The sequence below is a fragment of the Notolabrus celidotus genome, chromosome 24 (genome assembly GCF_009762535.1).
Source record: "Notolabrus celidotus isolate fNotCel1 chromosome 24, fNotCel1.pri, whole genome shotgun sequence".
NCBI lineage: Eukaryota > Metazoa > Chordata > Actinopteri > Labriformes > Labridae > Notolabrus > Notolabrus celidotus.
The window spans coordinates 467,032-488,958 of NC_048295.1; the positions used below are offsets into that span (position 1 = coordinate 467,032).

Below are 21,927 nucleotides of genomic sequence, written 5' to 3' on the forward strand. Positions count from 1 at the left end.
TAATTGATACAGTTGTTATCTGAAAGGAAAAACATTTCACAAAATCTTATACTGGACTAGTTTAGGCTGAGTTATTTAAAAATGGGAATGTATGACCACCTGAGCATCTCTTTTAAGGAAAGGTCCTCAGAATTCACAGTCTTATGTTGACTTCTTAAGAAACCCTGATATGTACACATCTTCTGCATCATCTTTCCAGTTATCATGACTTGAGCGTTCAGAAACATTTGTCACACAGAAACTCTTAAAATCTTGCAGACAAACAGAGACTTTTCAACTCTAACTTCAATAGCATTCCCCAGATGCTGCAACACCTTAAGTCAACATCTCACTAAGCTCTGAAAGAGCAGAGTGGTTGCTTTATCGACCGCTGTCTGCTCATTATTCCTTCTCTGTCTGTCTGAGATCAGGAGGAAAAACCAACAGTGAAACTTTTGACATAAAAACATCAGATTCTTTAAAATAAGGAACTCTCACAAAGAGGTCTGGATGTGTGCCGCATTTGAACAAATACATTTCTGTCTTTAATTTTAGAGTTAAAACTTTTCTTTGAAATGTGTCAAATTTTCTGTAGTTTATTTGTGTTAAAAAATGGACAAACACAACCTTCAAAATTATGTTTACATCTTTAATCACCAGTTTATTAAAGTTCTCTTAAACTCACCAAAATCCAGACTTTATTGACAAAACTGTAAAACTGAAAATCTAAAATCTCAACATAATTAAAAGCAGCCCAAGAGAATCAAACTTTCAAAATAAAAAAATAAAAAAGATGGTAATAGTTTTTAAGATGAACCAGTTTCAATATCTTTCATTGAAAGTCAAGATGAAGTTCTTATTCTTCGTGTGTGTATGTTCCTACTGCTCGGGTTCATCTGAACAAGCCGACTTTCTTCTTCTTTGGTTTGGACGGCCGCTCAGCAGGGTCAGATGTGGCTGGTACAGACTGTAAATCAACAAAAAAGCTTGTTTGAAGTATCTAGCAAACTATCATATACTTCTTCAACAATTAATTGCCTTATATCTAATATATGGAAATCTTAAATCATAAGGTTTCATCAGATTTCAACCTTTGAATCCACGAAACTCTTCATTGTTCAGCAAAGAGAGCTTTAAATTCTTAATTTTCAATAGATGTTTTTACACTAGCCAGCAAATCTTCTTGAGAAAAAAACAGTTTCAAAATTTCCAAAAGCTTCTTCATGAACTTATGTACAGGACATTTTTAGTACGTGAGTCTGACTGATGTCGTCTCTCCATCATACCTGTTTAACTGAGGGTTTGTCAACCTTCTCGGTTGCAGCTGCATCCAGCTTCCCATTCTCGTTCTGTTCTTTAGCCTCCTCTGGTTCACTCCTGACTGATCCACCTAAGTGACAAGGACACAGACTTAGACTAACTCAGCATTTCCTTTACTTAGAAAAACCCTCTAAGAAGAGGACTCTAAGAATGTGTTTAACTTTTAAATGTACATGTTTTGGCTAATCCAAGCTGTCTTATCAAACAAACCCTGATTCAAGGTGAGGTCTGGCTCTTCAGGCGGCTGGTCCTCCTCAACACAGTGTTCCCTTGACAGTCTGCGTTTACGTGTGTTTCCGTGGGCAACGATGGTGGCGTACAGTTGTTGGAGGTCAGTGTCAAAGCTCAGAGTGTCGTGCTTCAGCAGAGGAAGAGTCTGATAGGAATCACAGAGGGCAGGGGTTAGTTTTTCTATAAGAGTACTGTAACCTGAAGGAGTTGCTTTTTAAAGTGTAATATCAGTATATCATTAAGTAAAAGTCTGAGTACTTCCTCCACCACTACACCCGTGTTTGAAGCTTTAAAACCAAAACATCTATAAATATTTGGAAGCAATATTCCAGCACATGAACTTGAAAACATGAAAGTGTCCTTTTACACAGCGTGGTACTTTGGGTTTGTTTGATTTACGACCCTGCAGTGGGAGTCACATGTCCAAGGTGTGATGCAGGGAGTGTCGAGCTGCGATAAGCCTCTAATCAAAGCTGCATTATTGGCACAGCTGACCGCAGGTAGACAACTGAAACACACACACACACACGCACACACACAGTCTAACCGCAGGCCTGACAGATAAGGGTGCGTGTAAATTCCTGCGACATTATGCAAACGCACGGTGGACTGGTAGAAAAACAGTCACTATTCACTAAATCCTTCTTTCTGGCCTGTATGGACAAACTCTCAGAATTAGCTCCTCAAATATTGACCGGCAGAAATTGGTGGTCTCCCGCTCGCTGTCAGGGCAGAGGGGCTCCTAAACACACTTTGGTCAGGTTTGGAGGTTTTGCATTGATTTATTTTTGTTATTTGTTTGTTTAAATATTGTAAAAATAAATGGAAATGCTCTGCTGAGGCTTAGTTCTGCTTTGGGCACAGAGAAACCAATGTGCTGAGGGGGACAGAGAGCAGCAGAAAGCCCACCTTATTCTCTCTTTTTATTTCCCCCCAATCAGCCCCCCTTCCTCCTTTCTATGGCTGCCAGCTCACTTCACATTATTTGATCTGAAATCTCAAACTAAATGTGTTGGATCCGACTGGAAGAGCAGAGATCAGGTGCTGATTTGATTGTTTGAAGCTCCTCTCTGTAGAAGCAAATGATGAGAAGGATGAAAAATACACAAATGAAAAAAAAACACTGATGATAAAGCACAAAAGAAACACCAGACGAGAAAAATAAAAAGGTGCGTACGGCAGGTCAATAACCTCCAGACTGTTCTTTCAAGCTGCTCTGGAAAGTTCCTCCATGATAGAGCAAAGTCTGAGGCAGAGACGAGGAAGAGGAGGAGGAGGAGGAGGAGGAGGAGGAGGAGGAGGAGGAGGAGTCCCCACCTGGTGGCCACGCCTCCACACACTTCCCCCTGCCCACAGCAAAGCATCGTGTGAGGGGAAGGTGATGAGAGGAAGGTGATGAGAGGAAGAGGAGGGTTTCTCTATTATTAGCAGGTAAACAGCTCTGATTTTAGACACGCTGCTCCTTCTGTTGTTGTTTTTGTTTTTCATATGGGGGTTTTGGTGCCGGTGAGTCTCACTCTCACTTCCCCTTATCCTCCTCTCCTCTGTTGACCTCATGTTTATTCTCCCTCATTCCTCTCCACCTCACTTTCTCTTGGGGTGACCTCAGGTTCCCGCCCAGGGTCCGTTTGAACTCCTGAGGACTCAAGGTCAGATCTTTGGGAATGAAAACTGGAGGGTTAAACTGGACTGAAGGATGGGAGTAGAAATGGGAAAGACTAAGGCAAGATCTGAGGAGGTTAAATCTCACCCCTACCTGTCCAGCTCCAATCCATGAGTCATGGAGTATTTTTAGTGCGTACATCATGTGAATATAGCTGAGACACTCAAAACAAAAGGGAACAGTTTGATGGTTTAACATGACTGGACAACACTGAAGTGTGTAGAAATGCATGATGCAAAACTAACCAAAAAGGTGTGAAATCTCCCATAATTCTCTCTGCTGACATCAGCATTTTACTTCATTATAACTTCCCCCTGTCCTCACCTACCATCGTCACATCTCCCTGCAGGGTCATGACGCACAGAAAGCTGCTACTCTGAGACCAACTTTGACCATGTCTGACCTCTGGTTGTTGGTCACAGTGACACCTTTTGTGATCTAAGACTCCATTAGTCAAAAGCACATTTCTAAATTTAAACTATTCAAGTCTATTGTGTAAGAGTGTCTGCCATTTGTTTAAAACCACTTTAGAAGCGTATGAGTGAGCGTCTACTCCACAGCTCTGCTGCTGGGACCGGAAGTTTTAAGTGTCACAAATAAATTACACACAGCATGTTCACGTGCCGACAGGCGCTGCAGCCGTGTTTGGTGTTTCTGCTCGCATGTTGCTCACAGTCTCATGATGCCTTTGCGGGACACCGCACTCAGCTGGTCCAGGCCGGGGCTCAGTTCAGAGGCCGGCAGCTGAAGATGGGGGAGCAGCCAGGCCACAGAGGGCCTAATTACAGGCCGGAGTGGGGACAACCCTGTGGAAACTGTGTGCAAATGACTGAGGGCACAGGAGGAGGAGCAACTGTGTGCAGATGCTCTTGTTTTGTTACTCCTTAAAAACTGTTTGGACACAAGTTTAAAAACTAATGGTTCATAGTTGAGTCTGTAAAGTGACAGAGAACAGTTCTGTTCAATCAATCATGTTCATGCTTCTACTTTTCTCTGCATATTCAGTAGTAAATGCACCGTTTCCTTCTATCCAGCTGACTCTGTAACATCATACGTCTGGATAAAAAACTACAAATGTTCTGAAAACTTTCATGCAACTTGTCTTCTTGTCTCTGACAGTCACGAAGAGCTTACAGGAAAAGATTAGCCTAAACAAATGTGATGCTCAAGAAAAATATATGCCTGTCATATTTTCTGTGGTACTGTCCAGCTGTACCATTAACTGCACATTAAATACTTTCACCAGGACACTAAATATTCTGAGTTCAACATCCCTTTCATGCATATGTGTCCACCCCTCCCTCATTGTAACTCTCCTCCTCATAGAGCCTCGCCTTCTTACCACCCAGGTCCTGAATTCCTCAGGTATGCGTGATAAAGAGCTGCTGGCTGCTGTTTATGTGAGCAACCATCAATGATTTACAGAAAAGAAAAGAGGAGAGAGAGGCCATCTTTGCAACCTTCACTCTCACTGGCCCAGAGAACAGAACAAACTGTTTTTCAGTGGAAGAGTATCATCAAAAACTTGGTTGTTCAAATTTACAAATGTTAAAGCAACTAGTGCTTTGAGAAGATGATGAGAAGAAGACAAATAAGGAACTAATATTCTGTATTAGTTAAAAGTTCCTTAAGTCTTCCTTGTGATCCTTGTCTTGTGTTGTATTTCTTCTGTGTGTATTTTCTTTTGTGTTTCTTAGTCTGCTGTGTTTCCTGTTTTATTTTGTTATTCTTTGTCCCTGTGTGTCTGGTTTAGTTTTACTTCCTGCCCTTGTGTGTGTCCCTCCCCTCGCTAGTGCTCATTAGTTTCACCTGTGCCCCACCTGCTTGTTAACCTGTGTGTATTTAGATTCTCTGTTCATCCCTGTTCATTGATGTAGACCAAAATCAAGACTAATCAAGCTATGCAGATACAAATCGCAATATGGATGTATTGGTATGTTTTTAAAATGTATTTGCATCTGCAACCATCATACACTTTTGCAGTAGAGTATCTTCCTGTTCTGTTTTTTTGGATATGCACTGTACAGCCAACATTAACCTAATCAATTACTGCAGCTCCTCTTCATTCTCTTAGTCACATCTGGCGGCATACTGTCAAAGTGTATATTTTGGAGAGCACTGCTGCTGTGGTCTGTGGATAAAAAAATGAATTTTCCTGCCCTGCTCTTTACTTAAAGCCTCGGGTTGAAGCAAACAGATATTAGGATGTAACTCCTCCTCTGATGCCAGAGCAGGGCTACATGTGGGGAGCTACGTAGCATTTATAGAGAGTTTCCTCACCCGCCTGAGCACATCATTACCACAGGAGCTTTTACAGAAGAAACTGTATCTGTGTACTGTACAGAACGGAGACATGGCCTCTTTATTGAATCTCATTTTCTTTTCAGGTTCACTCAATACCAAACCTGACCGGGAAACTTCAATTTAAGCAAGAAAACCAGAACATTTGGAGTTAGGCACGCAAAATTGGAAGCAGGGACAACATTTTGGCTCATTGATGTGAATCTGTTGGTCAGGAGTGGCCACTAATTGTCAGATGCTGTTAAACTGCTGTGGAGATGTGAAGCTGCCATCTCAAGAAGCAGGAAGTGGGTGACATTCCCGACCAGTGACAATCCAATTCAGAGCTGACAACTGTGACGCTGCTGCATGACTTGCTGTGAGTGCTGCATGTGTACGCAACACCATGCCCCCCCCCCCCCCCTACACACACACACACACACACACACACACACACACACACACAGAAAAACCAAAAGCATGCGTCACAGCGGCTCAGTGTGGACAGGCAAACACGCCACTCTGTTAGGTCACGCTGCTGCTGCCACCACATACACACTCACACAAATATATAAATATACACACACTCATGCATATACGCACACACACACTTTTCTTTTTATCATGCAGCTTCATGACCAGTTTTAGCCCCAGTTAAGTTAAAGTGTGTGTGTGTGTGTGACCTGTGTTGGGTGGGGTGTTTGTGTGGTGACTGGCAGGGGAGGGGCTTCTGTGAAAGCTGCAGCAGAAATAAAAGCTGCTGCTCCTGTCATCATAATCACTCTTTCTCTGTCCCTCGGCCCTTCACTCTCCTTGGTGTGGGAGAGGCACACCATGGATGGTGAAAGCATACACACACACACACACACACACACACAAACGAGCAAACAGAGTGAAGTAAATTGATATAGTGTGTGTGATGAGGAAGAGGATATTTTGAAGATACAGTATATGGATTGTAAATAACTCCATAAATACTTGTAAACTGACCTGTTTAATATTTCATCTTGATAATTTGAGTGATTGATTACTTTAATATACTTTTAATATTTGTTGAAGTGTCCTTTCAATCACAAATCATATTTACAGTATCAAACAGACGTTTAGAAATGGCATGAAGATGGTCAGCGTGGCCATGGAGACAGACACAGAGACACAAACATCGGAGGTTGCATAGATAGACCGCAAACACACATACACACACACACAAACACACAAGCTTGCAAATGCCCTACCCTGATAGACAAATACTACACACACATGCCAAATGCCTTCTCTCTTTCTTTAAATCCACCTACACACACATTAAGAAACGCACACAAACACACACAGAGGTCTGTCCCGTGCACGATTCTCCCTTTAGTCCATCTCAGCAACATTTTCCGAGAAACTTGACTTCAGGTTGGACTTTGGTCGGAAGGCGGCCTCCTCCTCAGCTTGGTGGAATTTGCCACAAGTAAGAAGACTTTGATCAACTGTAGTATTTCTCCTCTTTCCCTTTTCTTCTTCTTCTGTGGTGTCTTACGGTTCCTTCACCTTCCCAGTCCAAGAATGTGATGACCAAGAGGCAGAAAACAGAGCCCCCACTGTGAGCCTGATGTAACTTTCCATGACTCTCTGTACCTGAGCTGAACTCTGTCTACCTCCTAAAAGTGGGCTCCTTTTCCTGGTTTGTCATTTCAGACAAACAGCATCCAAAATTAAACAAGTCTCCTTCTAAAAACCACAGAGTGATGCAACTAAAATCCAACAAACAGTCCTCTGATGTTTAACTTTGTATTTGTCTTATATTCTGTAATTTTTAGACAGTCTAACTCTTCTACCGTGACCAAAGAACACCAAAGGGTTCACCTGATTTTAGTTATGATATTCATGAGAGAAGATAAATCACACAGCAGATAGGAAACTGCAGAAAAACCTTTGTGCAACAACCTGCTCAATCTGTGACCCCTGCAGAGGTTTGTGTGTGTGCATGTGTGTTTGTGGACCTCTCACCTTTGCTATGAAGTCCTCCCTGTGGGTTTGCTCTTCAAAAAGGTTTGTCTGCAGTCGCTCTGTGTTCAAACACAAACACATCAGAATAATGAACACTGTCTGCTGTGTAGAGATACTTTTCATCTTTATTCTCCCTTTTTATAACAATCTTTTGTTCATTCTATTTATAGATAACTATTCCTCACTCATTAATATAGAGGAAAGATTTGACCTTTCGAGTTGTTAAAGTTTGATCTCCTTTAAACAGTTCTGTGTGGGACTGCAACTAAGGACTCTTTTCATTCCGGAGTAATGTGTGTTTCAGTGTACCTCTGCTGAGTGTGGCTCCATTCTCTCTGTAGTCCTGGATCTCTGCGTCCTTTCTCACCAGCAGAGCTCCCAGCTGATCCACCTGTCGCTGCAGCAAGTGGCTCATCGCCAACAGGGGGCGTACAAGCTGGACACACACCTGATAATACATATGAGGAAGTCTGAGAGGATGAGGGTTTGCCTGAGCTCTCACTATCATTTTACAAATCCTCTGGCCACTCTCTGGAACATCACGAGAAACCCAAGTAATACCATTTTGAACTTCATACAGATCTATATTAAGGATACAAGTTGACAATACCAGACCAAAACAACAGATTTAAATTACAGTGGTCTCATCCACACATTTGAATTCTAAAAGTGGAGCTCACATCAGTGACAGGTGCAGGGACGCAGTGAAATTCCCAGTAGAAGGGCAGCCCTGCCAGCTCGCTCTTCAGCCTCATACTAATGTTTCCATCTTCCTGTTGTGTCAGAGAAATCACGGCCTCGCCATCGGGTCGCCCATCACTTCCTGTCAGAGTGGGCTGAATCACTTCACACAGGTGGGAGAAGAACGCTTTGACCGGGGCTCGCAGACGTCTGTTCAGCTCCTGGGAGAAGGAAAAGGGGTTTACACCTATTACCTTTTTTCTGTGATTTGATAGTCACTAACTCTTCAGTTCTGTGTTTACCTGTGCTCTTTTCTCGATTGCTGCTGAGCCCATCCTCTCCTCCCATACACAGTGCATGTCTGTCAGCAGGATGTGGTATGCTGAGTCTCCAAACCAACTCTTAGCATGGAGATTACGGCCACTGATGCTCACAGGAAGCCAGGGACGCTGCAGGAGGACATCAGAAGGAACGTCACAAGCCTCCATCGTGGCCCAGAAACCTAGTATTTAACAAACTGAACAGAGACAACATGTTCAAGTTAATGCAAATGTACACTGTTTCTCATACACAAGTAAAAATACTGGTGATAAGACAATCTGTGTTAGAAAATATCTGGTTCCTTGACATAAAAGAAACTGCAACTTTAACAGTGAAACAGCAAATTACAGAGCATGAAATTACACTTTGTATTAACCTTTTAAACATTTCAGGATTCATACACTTCTGCCCTGCAAAGACTTTGAGCAGTTGATTGTATTATCCCCCTTTTTAATGCAATATAGATGTGTGTGCAATGATCAAAAAGAATCCAAATCAAACCATGTGTGGTTGAAGGTGTTCAGATGTGCATAGACATTTTGGCAGCTCAGTATTGTAGGTCAAATCAGGCCGACTTCTCTGCATTCTTACAAGTGTTCCTGGACGTTGCTGCCACTGAACACCCACACTCGAAAACATGTGGTAACTTTCTTTTTAATCAAACGTGTCTTAGTTACTCACCTCCAAAGAATGGACTGAGATCTGTTATAGAAGGGTTACAGACGCCGTCCAGACCGCATGATCACCACCTTGTAGGAGGGAGACCTCAGAGTCAGCTCCTGCGGGTACCAGGCCCTCTCTGCTGATCTGGAATAGGGCCTCTTTTCGGGGAATAAAACGAGGAATTTCTCGTCAGCAGCCTTTTAAAGAAAAGTGCACGTTTCAGGAGTGAATCATGTCAATTAGGAAATGGCAAAGACACCAAATGCAGCCATGTAAAGATGAACACGTTTCCCCTTACACAAAGAAAGTTTAGACATTTAAAGCTCCTAGGATTCAGCTAAACAGTGGGAACTACAAAATACACACAGTACTGACATATCCAAGGGACAGTATACATTTAAACTGCTTTGACTGACAGATCTACAGTTATTTACAATGTGTTTATGTTCTTTAAAAGTACAGAATGATAGAAACCCCACAAAGTCAGCTAACTACACGTTAATAACAGGTTAGCTAACTGTTAATGCTTTTGTATTTATAAACAGAATTAACTCGATTTACTTTATAACTGTATTTATATCAAAAAATCAGATTATAACACATAAAGAAACATTTAACAACAGAAAAACTTTAAAACTACCAACGTTTGCAACTACAGATGTGTTCCCAAACAAACCGGTGGACAATTGAGGACTAAAGTTCCGACGTGAAACAACAGCGTATACATAAAGTTCCACTTAAAATAAAACCTTTATACTAAAACTAAAGGCGAATAAACAAACACAAAATACCTTAAATACCACGTCTAAAAGTTGATTCATTAAAATAAATCTATTACGTTGAGAACTTGGTCAATTTTATGAAATGTTTGCAGTGTTATAAAATCGCTAATTTTTTTTTTTTTTTAAGTAGATAATTGATTTTGAATGTATTGTATATTCCAAAAGCAAAAACAACTCTGATGTTAAAGTATTATTTTTAATTTTAATATACAAAAACCATAAAGCAATGGTCCGTCCCGTGTGTTCAGTGGTCACGTGGTTAGTATCGTAGCCTAGGAGAAGTTTTGTTTACTTCCGGGTTGTCAGAGTCGAAAACAAGAGGGGCAGAAACACGCCTACGACAACGAGAAAAGCGGATTAAAGTCCGTAAGAGATGGCAGGGGAGGTGGAGGACGAGATACCAGGTACAAAATAATCAGTTACTTCATTATCTATTCCTCCTCGGGGTTTTAACCCTGCAATTTGAATCTAATATGCAAGTTAGCCGTCATTAGCTTGCATTTTACCTTCTATTTTAGCTTGCTGGCTAATAATAATACATTCTTTGATTTACTTCATCCAATGTAAATTGTTTTGATGCAGCTGACATTTTTAACTGTGCTCCACATTGACCAACTACTACACAAAAACCCTTCTGACCAAATAAACATCTTTACTGCATGATAAGTCATTCTGTTTCTTTCTGTAGTGAGAACAGTACCAGTCATATTAAAAAGGCTGTATCTACAAATATTTGGATATCTGAACTTCACATAGACCTTAATATGATTGATGATTCATTGTTCAGCCTCACTCCTTCTTCTCCTCCTTCTTCTTCTTCTCAGAAACAGGAGCAGTTTTCACTTTTGGAAAGAGCAAATTTGCAGACAATGTCCCCAGCAAATTCTGGCTTAAAAATGATGTCCCTTTGAGAATCGCCTGTGGGGATGAGCACACCGCTTTCATAACAAGTAAGAGGCATCGTGTATTAATGTATACACCTGCTTTTTTCTGATTCTGAGCTGAGGCTTGGTGTCCCCTTGATAACTCTGCACTAATGTAAAGTCACTCAAAACCAAATCTTTCTGTGTATGCTTCCTCAGAAAATGGGAAACTCTTCATGTTTGGCAGCAACAACTGGGGCCAGCTTGGTCTTGGATCCAAAGTGACTGTGAACAAGCCAACGTGTGTCAAAGGTTGGTCTTTAAAAAGCTCTCTGATCCCTGTTTTAGACCAAAAAGTGAGAGTATTGTTGTGTTAGTGCTGCCACCGACAGCTGCCGACAGGAAGTGAAGAGGGAGTACTTCAGAGGTGGGGACCCCTCCTTTAGTCTGGACAGGAAACTGTTTTAGGGACAGGGACACATCAAGACCTCGAAGGTAGATGGTAGATTGTTTTTAACTTAGCCTGATGCTAAAATTTCGAGCGGTTTTCTTTCCAGGGGCAACATGGGAGCTGTAGCCAAATTAAATGATTTTTAAAATCTAAAATTTAAGTAAAAAGATCTGAATGTTTGTACACATTCTTTTTTAAAAAACTAAAATTACCATCAAGTTGTTGAAATATCTTTAACTCTTGCAAAGTCAAAGAATTGTCTTGAGGGTTTTATAGCAGAAATTTTAAATGCTGTGAACATCATATTGTTTGATCATCTGAAGACATGACATAAACATAATAGTGCAAAAGTAAATATGGTCAGTGCTTTAAGTAACAAAGAGGGATTATAATCTCATCACTTTGGAAACCCTCTATATGATTGCAGAAGTAGAAGAACCCAGCTGAATGGGAAACCCAGAGATTTGTTACCATTGTAATCCCAATCTGGAGGGTCCATAATCTGGTCTAATCCAGGGCGGCACAAACAGACTGAGAAACTATTGGTTGCTAGGTTTATGTGTGCTGCTACTAGTATAAGATAACACAGGTTGAAAGAATCCTTGGACACATACACTGAGCTCACAAGTCAACACATACATGTCCATCCCTATGGTCCATCCTCTGCTGAAGACTGGGGAGTAAGATTGAAACCACCAGAATAAACATCAGACTGGTCTAATGCAATAAACTTTCAGCCTTCATGCAAATGTGTTCTTGTAACAAAGAATATTTCTGTGTGAAATAACATTTCTTGTGTATTTCTGCAGCTCTTAAATCAGATAAAGTTCAGTTTGTGGCCTGTGGAAGAAACCACACTCTTATCTGCACAGGTCAGTGTCTGACTCCAAAGAGAGATTCTACTTTTTATGTGTGTCCAAAACAAGTTTGGATTTATAAACTTTGTGTTCCTTTCCTCTGCAGCTCAGGGAAACGTCTTCTCCTCGGGGGGGAACAGCGAGGGTCAGTTGGGGCTTGGTGACTGTGAGGAGAGGACAGCCTTCCAAAGGATTCACTTCTTTGATTCACAAGGACCAATCAAAATGCTAGCTGCAGGTTCAAACACATCTGCTGCTCTCACAGGTAATACTCAGATGTTAATACATGTCACCTGTTCTTCAGTTGTGTGAGGCATTCTTTATCATGTGCTGCACAGACATTTCTGTAATTCATAAAGACAATAAAAAGATAACATTGAATAAACTTTACTGAATACAAGCACTGCTGTATAATCTGTTATGTTTTATTAAAGGTTAATAATAATGTAAATTACTTTATTTCTGTCCCAGAGAGCGGTAAACTGTTCATGTGGGGTGACAACACCGAGGGTCAGATTGGTTTGGGGAAAGACAACCATGCCTCCTCGCCACAGGAAGTCAGCGTGGGACAACCAATCAGCTGGGTGTCCTGTGGCTACTACCACTCTGCCTTAGTGACAGGTAGGAAAAGAAGAGCACCAGCTGAGAGATTTTCCTAAATTTCATCAAATTTTAGGTTTAATTTGGTGAAACGCCAGAACCAAAAGAATATGAAACAAAACCCAAGTGAATCCTCAAACTCACTTCTATTCTGTAAAAATATCAAATGAAATCAAATTTATTTTACAATAAGAGTGTTTAAAACAAGCACATACAACTTTTATCCTAATGAAAAAAACAATGTTTTCTAGCTGATGGATCTCTGTACACGTTTGGTGAGCGTGACAGTGGTAAACTGGGTCTGGGTACCGAGCAGCTGCCTCGACATCGAGTCCCTCAGCTGGTGAAGAGCATCAAAGAGCCTGTGCTGCAGGTAGCCTGTGGAGGAGGACACACGGTGGCTCTCACAGGTAACAAAATGTCTGAATAAACTCCATCTGAATAAACTACTTTAAAGAGACCAACCAGATGTTTAGGGCTTGTTTCTGCAAACACTCTGTGTCTGTGTGTGTCCTGTGTTTCAGACGATGACGTGTACACATTTGGTCTGGGACAGTTTGGACAGCTTGGTCACGGGACGTTCATCTTTGAGTCCAGGTTGCCACGACTAGTTGAGCACTTCAAGGTGGGCCGGGTGTGTCAGGTGACCTGTGGAGAGAATCACACTGCTGTCATCACAGGTGAATATTGGCCCTTGCCTTTTATACCACTGCAGTATCTGATTTCAGTCTGTCTCTGATAACTTGTGTTCTGCTTGTTTTGAAGAGAGCGGCCTGCTGTACACATTCGGAGATGGTCGACATGGGAAACTGGGGCTGGGAGAGGAAAATTTTACAAACCAGTTCAAACCCACTGTGTGTCCACGTTTCCTCAAGTACACAGTTCAGGCAGTAGGTGTTTTCAGAATAGGGTTCTAATTTAACCTTTAGAAATTAAAAAAAGACAGTACTGCAAGAAATGGAATAAGGTTTACAAAAAATGCTTTTAGTTTTCAATGAATTGAAGTTTGTATCCCCTATTTATCCCTTTTAGTGAACATGTTTATCATATTTTTAAATAAATACTTTAAAGAGGTTCACGATGTCTATGTGCAGGCTACATGTGGAGGCTGTCACATGGTGGTGTTTGCTCGTCCAAGGGATCAGAGCTGCGGGGATGTGATTCTGGAAGAAGACGACGTGACAGAAGATTACCTGGAGAAGCCGTATGTGGAGCTGCTGGGGACTGCTGCCGACTCCTCCAGCCTGCAGAAGAGCCTCTCTGCTCGGGTCCGCAGAAGGGAGAGGGTGGGTACAGAGCATGGGGCATGAAACAAACAACTATGCTCACTTCATCAAAACAAAACACCAGTATTCATCTCCTGACCCCCCTACAGGAGAGATCTCCGGACCAGTTCGGTGCCATGTTTCGCACGTTGCCCTCCATGATGTCTGGATACCTCCTTCCATCGCTTCCCATCTCCAGCCAGACCATCCCGCCCAGACTGCCTCCACCACAGCTGAGCCACAGAAAGGTGCTCAACGGCACTCACCAACAGGGGAGAGCAGGGTCAATGCACCAGGGTACCTACCTCACCTCCAACTCCAACTCCTCTTCTTCCTCCTCCTCCTCCTGTTCCTCTACAATCAGAGTCCTCTCATTTTATCTTCAGGAACTAACTGATGGTTTGGGGTTTGAAACCAGTTTACTGATGTAGGGTAGTCCATTCAAACAAACTGAGTGGACAGGTAGAAAATAATGTCTCAAAAGAAAACATTAAAACACTGAAATCAAACAAAGGCCAGTAACATTTTGCTTTTGATAAGAAGAAGTTATTTGTTGAGAGTTTAATTTTAGTTTTTCTGCTCCTTGGTCAGAGAAAATACAAAAAAAGGAAGAAGCAAGAAAAACTCTAATATAGGCAGGAGACTTGACAGACTATGTTACAGTGATGCAGTGGTATTACACACAACATGTGCTCAACGCAACGACACCCTGGGATCTTAATGCTTTGTTCTGTTTGTTGATTTTGTAAAAGAGTCTGATGTGGTGCAGAGAAGCATGAATAATCTGGATTAATGTGCTGTCTCCTTCATCCTCAGAGCAGACAGACAGCGTGGTGGAGAGCCTGACTGACACAGACAGCGTTAAAGGTCTAGGAGAAACCTCTGACTTCCTCAACATGGTAAGAAAGCAGTGAATCCCTCCTACATCTGAGAACTTGAACTGTGTGGATTTTTCAGCTCATGTCTCTTTTTTCTCTGCTGATAGACACACGTCATGAAGATGGACCCCAGTGATAAAATGCTTACTCTGTCTCCAGTACAGAAGGTAACTCAACACAACTTTTACCTCCAGTCCCTTCACACAACTGCTCCCCACACCTACCTTTTTGATTCAGTTCTTCATAAATGTATGATTTTCTTCTCTCTTCATTTCTCTCCCTGTCTCACTTTTTTTAATGTGCATGCCTCTGTTTCATCTTCTTCTTGCTTTCTGGTACCGGGGATAGAGAAAGGGTAAGCATGGTAAGACTAAAAAAGAGCAGAACCAGAAAAAGGAGGGGAGGCTCTCGAAGCAGAGCAGTTTCTCTTCTACTCCTCCATCACAAGACAGCAGCCCCGTCTGTTCTCGGCAGGCACTACCCACTGAGCTCCAGAGGGGCTACAGCGCTCGCTCTCTGGCCCTTCAGACCCCTCAGAGACTGAAAACATGCCAGAAGAACAAAGAGAATGTGATCATGGCTGTGCAAGAGCTGCAAAGAACACAGGGTAAAAGCAAGCAGCCAAGTTTAGGAGACATTAAGAAGGCAGTATCTAAGCAGGAAATCGGCTCTAAACAAAGTCCTAAAACCAGAAAGCATGCTTCAGGTGTCGGTTCTGAATCTGCAGTAAAAGTTAAGCAAGTGCAGTCTAAACGTGTCAGTGTTAAAAGCAAACCAATAGCTGTGCAAAGTCAGCGTGGACACAGTCACACAGACTCTGAGAGCAGTCAGACGCGTCTTGAGGGGAAAACACGCTCAAAATCTCCAGAGAACGCAGATTATTCAAAACAATCCAAGAACAAGAACAATGAAAAACAGGCTCAGTCCATGAAAGAGTTCAAACCTGCAGAAGCAAAAAGAGAAGAGGGTTCTAATCTAGGTCTGCTTGTTGGAGCCGCCTCTCTGGCAGCAGGAGCAGTGTTGATGCATGAAGTAATGTCAGGAAGCTCCCAGTCACTGTCCACGTCAGAGAGCAGCAGCAGCGTCCACAGAGACAGCAGGGAGAAACCACAGAGCGAAGAAGCTGAATCTTACAAGGACGATTTCAGCAACAAATCTGCCGTCAGCATCAACATCATCCCTGCAGCCGAGAGTCCAGAGGACAGGACCAGTCAGGAGGAAAGTGAGGAGAACACAGACTCTGTGACAGTCACACAGGGGGAGGAGGAGGAGGAGGATGAGGAAGGGCAGAGAACAAGTGTAGAGGTTAGCGAAGAGGAGGGGGATGTTAATCACAGGGTGGGGAAAGTTTCAGAGGAAGAGGAAGAAGAAGAAGAAGACAAAGAGTCAGAAACTGATGCAGGAAAGAGCAATAAAGAGGAAGATGAGAGCAGTGAGGAGGAAGAGGAGGAGGAAGAGGAGGTGAGAGAGACGACAGGGAGTGAAAGCAAAGATGAGACAGACGAGAAAGACAGCAAAGAAAGTGATGCAGAAGAAGAAGAAGAAGAGGAGGAGGATGGAAGGGAGACGGCAGGGAGTGAGAGCAAAGACGAGAAAGACAGCAAAGAAAGTGATGAAGAAGAAGAAGAAGAAGAAGAAGAAGAGGAGGAGGCAAGCGAAACGTTGGGGAGTGAGAGCAAAGATGAGACGGATGAGAAAGACAGCAAAGAAAGTGATGTAGAAGAAGAAGAAGAAGAAGAAGAAGAAGAAGAAGAAGAAGAGGAGGAGGAAGGAAGGGAGAAGGCAGGGAGTGAGAGCAAAGATGAGAAAGACAGCAAAGAAAGTGATGAAGAAGAAGAAGAGGAGGCAAGCGAAACGTTGGGGAGTGAGAGCAAAGATGAGACGGATGAGAAAGACAGCATAGAAAGTGAAGGAGAAGAAGAGGAGGAGGAGGAAGAGGAGGCAAGCGAAACGTTGGGTAGTGAGAGCAAAGACGAGACGGACGACAAAGACAGCATAGAAAGTGAAGGAGAAGAAGAGGAGGAGGGGGAGGAGGAGGGGGAAAGTGAGATAGACTCAATTCAGGATTCAAAGAGCAAGGGGGGTTACTCTGAAAATGAGGAGGAAGATGAGGAAGAAGAGGGGGATGAGGAAGAAGGAACAGAGAGAGACAGTGAATCTTTGAAGTCTTCAGAAGAAAGCAAAATCAGTGAAGAAGAGAGTGAGACGGAGGAGGAGGAGGAGGAGGAGAACAAGAGTAGTGCTGAGGAGGAAGAGGAGGAGAGTAGTGAGGAAGAAGCGAGTGATAGTGAACAAGAGGAGGAGGAGGACGAGGAGGAGAGTGCAAATCAAGAGGAAGAGGAAAAAGAAGAGGAGAGTACTGAGGAAGAAGAGGAAAAAGAGAGTGAAGATGAAGAGGAGGAAGAGGCTGACAGCACAGATGAAGAGGAGGAGGAGGAGGAGGAGGAAGCGGAAGGAGAGGCTGACAGCACAGATGAAGAGGAGGAGGAGGAGGAGGAAGCAGAAGGAGAGGGTGACAGCACAGATGAAGAGGAGGAGGAGGAGGAGGAGGAGGAGGTTGTCAGAAAGAAGAAGTCAGCTGAAGTGAAAAGACGAAGCACTAAATCAGGGGTCAAGCTGAGGTCAGGGGTCAAAGGTCAGGCAGCAGGCGAGTCAGAGGAGTTCTGGGACGACGTGTTACCACAGTACCTCAACCTGAAATGAAACCAAACAATAAAAATAAAAAGCAGGACAGGGTAAGAAGACACATCTTTCATATGGTCTATATTCAGTTCATGGTTCTCCCCTCAGTCCCTCAGAGAGCCTCAGTGCTGCTCACACTCACGGTGCCTTTCACAGCTCACACAGAGGAGAACGAACTCGTCTCTCTCAGAGCTGATTTGTGAGTTCATGCTGCCCTCAGCGTTGATCACATTCATCTGCTCTTACCTGTTTTAAGGTTATTCCTCCTCTTTATGGCAGCTTAAAACCAGACTTGAAACAAAGTGCATTGACTTCTCTTCTTTCCTCTGCTGTCAGGCGGCTTTATACTCTTTTATATGTTGGAATACTTCTTGCTTCTTATTTTCTGTTTACAGTCATCTGTGTGTTTGTAATAAATAATTGTTGTCTGCACAAATGGTGTGTTTGCTTGATGTTGTTTTTTTGCTTTGAGTCTTATTTTCCTCTTCCTTTATATGTGTTTTCTTCTGTAAACGGTAAGCCTCAACATTTCGTTCACTCATCCTAGATCCTGTGATTAGAGACCTGGAACTCAGGATGTCTTCTTTAATTTAACGCACTATTTCACTAAAGTTACTAAGTTATTTTTATTGCCAGAGTAAGCTACTTCTCCTCATAAAACAGTTTACATGCTGTTGGCAGTGTCCTTATTTTCTCCAAATATCTTTCTTTGTCAGGACTCCACCAAAGGATTCACTCAGACAAGGAGCAAAGGGGAAGAGGAGGATGAAGATGACGTAGAGGAAGACATTGTTGATGAAGAAGAGGTGGAAGAAGAGGCTAACGATACATCAGCTGAGACTGAGGGACAGTCTTCCAGTTTGGACGACTCAGACAAAGCAACAGATGAGCCTGAGCATCCTGTAAGAGCTGGATTCATTTCTTCATGTCTGTTGAGTCTCACAGCTGACGTCTGATTTTGTTGCAGAAACCTGAAGAGCTGAAAGACAAATCTGTGTGTGATGGAAAGCAGGAAGATGATGGAGGTTTGTTCAGTCCGCTGCTTGCCTTAAGGACTGACGGATATGACACATTTAGTGTAATTTAAAATAAAAAATATATATATACATACATATCTATTTTTAAATGTCAGCAGCTGAAATCACCGAGCAGCCAAACTCTAAAGGTGAAGAAAAAACATGTGACAGCATCAAACCGGCCAATGGGATGACAGACAGTGCAGCGAGGAGCCAATCAGTCTCCAACAAAAAGGTACAGGAGCTTTGCTTTGACATGTCGGCCTGTATTTGTGTAAATGTCTATACTGAAAGCCATCTCATTCTTTCTGTGATTATGTTCTGAAAGTGGAGCACAAGGTTTTAGCTTCACAGTTTATTAAAATATGGTAAAGGTTGAACTTCTCTTACTTCTAGAAAACACAAGTTTAGCATGTGAAGCTGAGATCTCATGTAGCAGAGAGGGATTAACTGAAGCTCTTTGTCCCCAGCTCTCTCTCTTCAGACGGCTGTCCTTCTCCAGATCAAAGCAGACCAACGACAGGGACCAAACACCAGCACAGGGCGTCATCCCCGGGGACGCAGCCACTCAGGGAGAGGCTTCCTCCACTCCTGCTGCTGCAAGCAGCGATACAATGCCTGCCAGAGGCAGAGCACAGCCAACATCTCGGCCCCCTGGAGCTCAGGCGGCTCGCTCTGGAGCCTGCACCATCCTCTGATCCCAGGAACAAACTTTCTGGCTAAGAAGAGCAGAAGGAGAAACAGACTGAAAACATACCGACCATGGAGTGACGTTTACATTTAAGAGTTGCTTTTCTTGTGTCATCAAAGATGAGCCTGGTTGTGCACAAGAGAAAACCCCTAAGAGTTCCACACCGTTTATTTCTCCAGTCAGCGTCAGCTGTTCGAGTGCAGCTTTAAATCAACGACCTTATTTAAGCCACTATCAGTTCACAAGTGACCTACAGCAGAGCTTTGAAGAGCTGCTTTGTCTTGCGTAGCATATATTGACTGCCAGCACCTGAGCCTGGAGGTGTGTGTGTGTGTGTGTGTGTGTGTGTGTGTGTGTGTGTGTGTGTGTGTGTGTGTGTGTGTGTGTGTGTGTGTGTGTGTGTGTGTGTGTGTGTGTGCGCGCGCGCGTGTGCGTGTGTGTGTGTTTTAAACTGTGAGGATGTAAATAATTGTATTTATTGTCACATGGTCCTTGAGCACATTTGCACTTTTCTATGTGATTTGTATGTATTTCAAGGAAAAGCATCTGTTTTATATTCTGACATAAAACTCCCATTTAAATGACCCTGAGGTCACTTTTATCATCTATATCTTTATTGTAATATCAATAAAGCATTTCGATATCAAGTAAAATATACTGCTCAATTAATCCTTCATAGAGTAAGTCTTTGCTGCTACTGTTTTTAAATAATTCATTATTCATTATACCCACTTTCTTAATTTTGTTTAAACTTCTGCTCAGTATCAGCTCTACTAACAGCATTAATTCCATGAACATTTCAATAATAAGTCAATATTTCATAACCGTAAGTGTTTTATGCAAGGCATTATGAACCGGAAGTCCCGCTCGTACATACAATGTCTAACTTTATACCAGGAAACGCTTTTATTTTGAAACACAGCTACGTGCTGCTAGATATACTTATATTTATTGCTTTTCGGGTGGGTTTTCAAAGCTTAAATTCAAACGTAAGGTACATCGTATGGTCTATTAATATTTATTTATCGAACCATGACGTTAAAGTGAGTAATTAATGCAATATAAGCCATCTGGGTTCAATAAACTATAAACCGGAAGCTCAACTTGTATTAAATCCGTCACACTTTACACTCCCAGGGTGTACTTCCCTCCTGTGACCACAGGAGGGCGCCCATCACGGCGCTGGTGCCATGTTTTCCAAAGTTACCCTCAGTTTTTAACTGACCGGATGTTCTCCACAGCTTCACTGCAGAACCGGAAGTCCCGCTCGTACTTACAATGTCTAACTTTATACCAGGAAACGCTTTTATTCTGAAACACCGCTACGTGCTGCTAGATATACTTGTATTTATTGCTTTTCGGGCGGGTTTTCTGAGCTTAAATCGAAACGTAAGATACAAAGTACGATCATTTAATCTTTCTTGATCGAACCATGCCGTTAAAGTGAGTTATTAATGGAATATAAGCCATCTGGGTTCAGCAAACTATAAACCGGAAGCTCAACTTGCATTAAATCCATCACACTTTACACTCCCAGGCTGCAATTCCCTCCTGTGGCCACAGGAGGGCGCCCATTACGGCACTGGTGCCATGTTTTCCAAAGTTACCCTCAGTTTTTTACTGACCGGATGTTTTCCACAGCTTCATTGCAGTTGTGACGTCTGTGTACTCGTTTTATTTTTCTAATTTTAGTGATTATTTTATTATTATACCTGCCCTGTTAGAAGAAGGTAAATGGATGGATTTAAGAAAGGGTAAATACAAAGATAATCTACATTACTACGTTAGATACTGTGTAGAAATAGCCTAAATGGAAGCTCCAGAACAAAAGATCGTTGACTTCGGGTGAATTATTTCTACCCGAGCAAGAAATAAAGAAGCCAGTGTGTTAAATTAATTTACACTAATGTGTGCTTGGTTTAATTCAGCAATCCGGTGTTCTTTCCTCCAAATCTATTGTTGCAGACAGCCAGTGGAGGGCTGTTAGTATTAGCTTCCAGGGCTACCGCACAAACAGATAAAGAACAATCATTGCATGTAAATAAAACCTCTATGAATAAAGTGAATATCTTCCAGTATATAGAATAACCCCTTCGTTTTTAAAGAAACGCATGTATGCTCTTAAACAGTAATATTTTGTAATTAATACAGATGTTTTTCATTATTTTGTCCACAAGAGTGCAGCAAAGAGGGACGAGGAAAGCTGGATTTAATAAAAGGGTGCTCAAACGTTTGGAAAATGAAAAATACATCAGAGATTATGTGAATAGTTTGATATTAGAAAGAGCAGGAAATTATTTTAATGTTAAATAAAATAAATACATAATCCAAGCATTAATTCCATGAACATTTGGACTGCAGTATATAAAATAAGCTGACAACAAAGTAATTAATCATCCAAACACCACAAAGAATACATTGACCCTTGATAGTATCACATGATATTCAAACCATTACAATAATAAGTCAATATTTCATAACCGTAAGTGTTTTATGCAAGGCATTATGAACCGGAAGTCCCGCTCGTACATACAATGTCTAACTTTATACCAGGAAACGCTTTTATTTTGAAACACAGCTACGTGCTGCTAGATATACTTGTATATATTGCTTTTCGGGCGGGTTTTCAAAGCTTAAATTCAAACGTAAGGTACAACGTATGTTCTATTAATATTTATTTATCGAACCATGACGTTAAAGTGAGTAATT

General features: G+C 42.1%; 2 protein-coding genes and 1 long non-coding RNA gene across 8 annotated transcripts; 2 read left to right on the top strand and 1 right to left on the bottom strand.

The window, feature by feature from the left end:
- Window positions 1–660: 660 nt before the first annotated feature.
- On the bottom strand, window positions 661–9,846 carry nhej1 (nonhomologous end-joining factor 1). Of its 2 annotated transcripts, none has more exons than XM_034678110.1 (9): window positions 9,778–9,846; window positions 9,152–9,330; window positions 8,452–8,666; window positions 8,149–8,370; window positions 7,778–7,916; window positions 7,469–7,527; window positions 1,510–1,675; window positions 1,266–1,369; window positions 661–946 (listed from the first exon to the last, which is right to left on the bottom strand). In XM_034678110.1, exons 3-9 carry the CDS (start codon window positions 8,635–8,637, stop codon window positions 872–874), a joined length of 951 nt encoding a protein of 316 aa, XP_034534001.1. In that variant the 5' UTR covers window positions 8,638–8,666; window positions 9,152–9,330; window positions 9,778–9,846; the 3' UTR covers window positions 661–871. The 2 variants fall into 2 exon arrangements, with proteins under 2 accessions (XP_034534001.1, XP_034534002.1); XM_034678111.1 differs by having other exon boundaries at window positions 9,152–9,291; window positions 9,778–9,839.
- On the top strand, window positions 5,006–8,747 carry LOC117808391. 5 transcript variants are annotated; one of them, XR_004630290.1, is made up of 5 exons: window positions 5,006–5,126; window positions 5,581–5,852; window positions 7,773–8,022; window positions 8,254–8,388; window positions 8,504–8,747. It is a non-coding gene; the product is annotated as an uncharacterized LOC117808391 (long non-coding RNA). The 5 variants fall into 5 exon arrangements; XR_004630291.1 differs by having other exon boundaries at window positions 8,254–8,322; XR_004630287.1 differs by having other exon boundaries at window positions 7,773–8,388.
- Window positions 9,847–10,161: 315 nt separating the features above from the next.
- On the top strand, window positions 10,162–17,872 carry rpgrb (retinitis pigmentosa GTPase regulator b). The gene is made up of 16 exons (XM_034677610.1): window positions 10,162–10,319; window positions 10,740–10,865; window positions 10,998–11,090; window positions 12,039–12,101; window positions 12,193–12,351; window positions 12,558–12,707; window positions 12,938–13,096; window positions 13,211–13,366; window positions 13,452–13,576; window positions 13,781–13,972; window positions 14,062–14,248; window positions 14,768–14,850; window positions 14,937–14,996; window positions 15,178–16,237; window positions 16,436–16,611; window positions 16,894–17,872. The coding sequence occupies exons 1-16, from the start codon at window positions 10,289–10,291 to the stop codon at window positions 17,530–17,532; spliced, it is 3,459 nt and encodes a 1,152-aa protein (XP_034533501.1). The 5' UTR covers window positions 10,162–10,288; the 3' UTR covers window positions 17,533–17,872.
- Window positions 17,873–21,927: the final 4,055 nt, after the last annotated feature.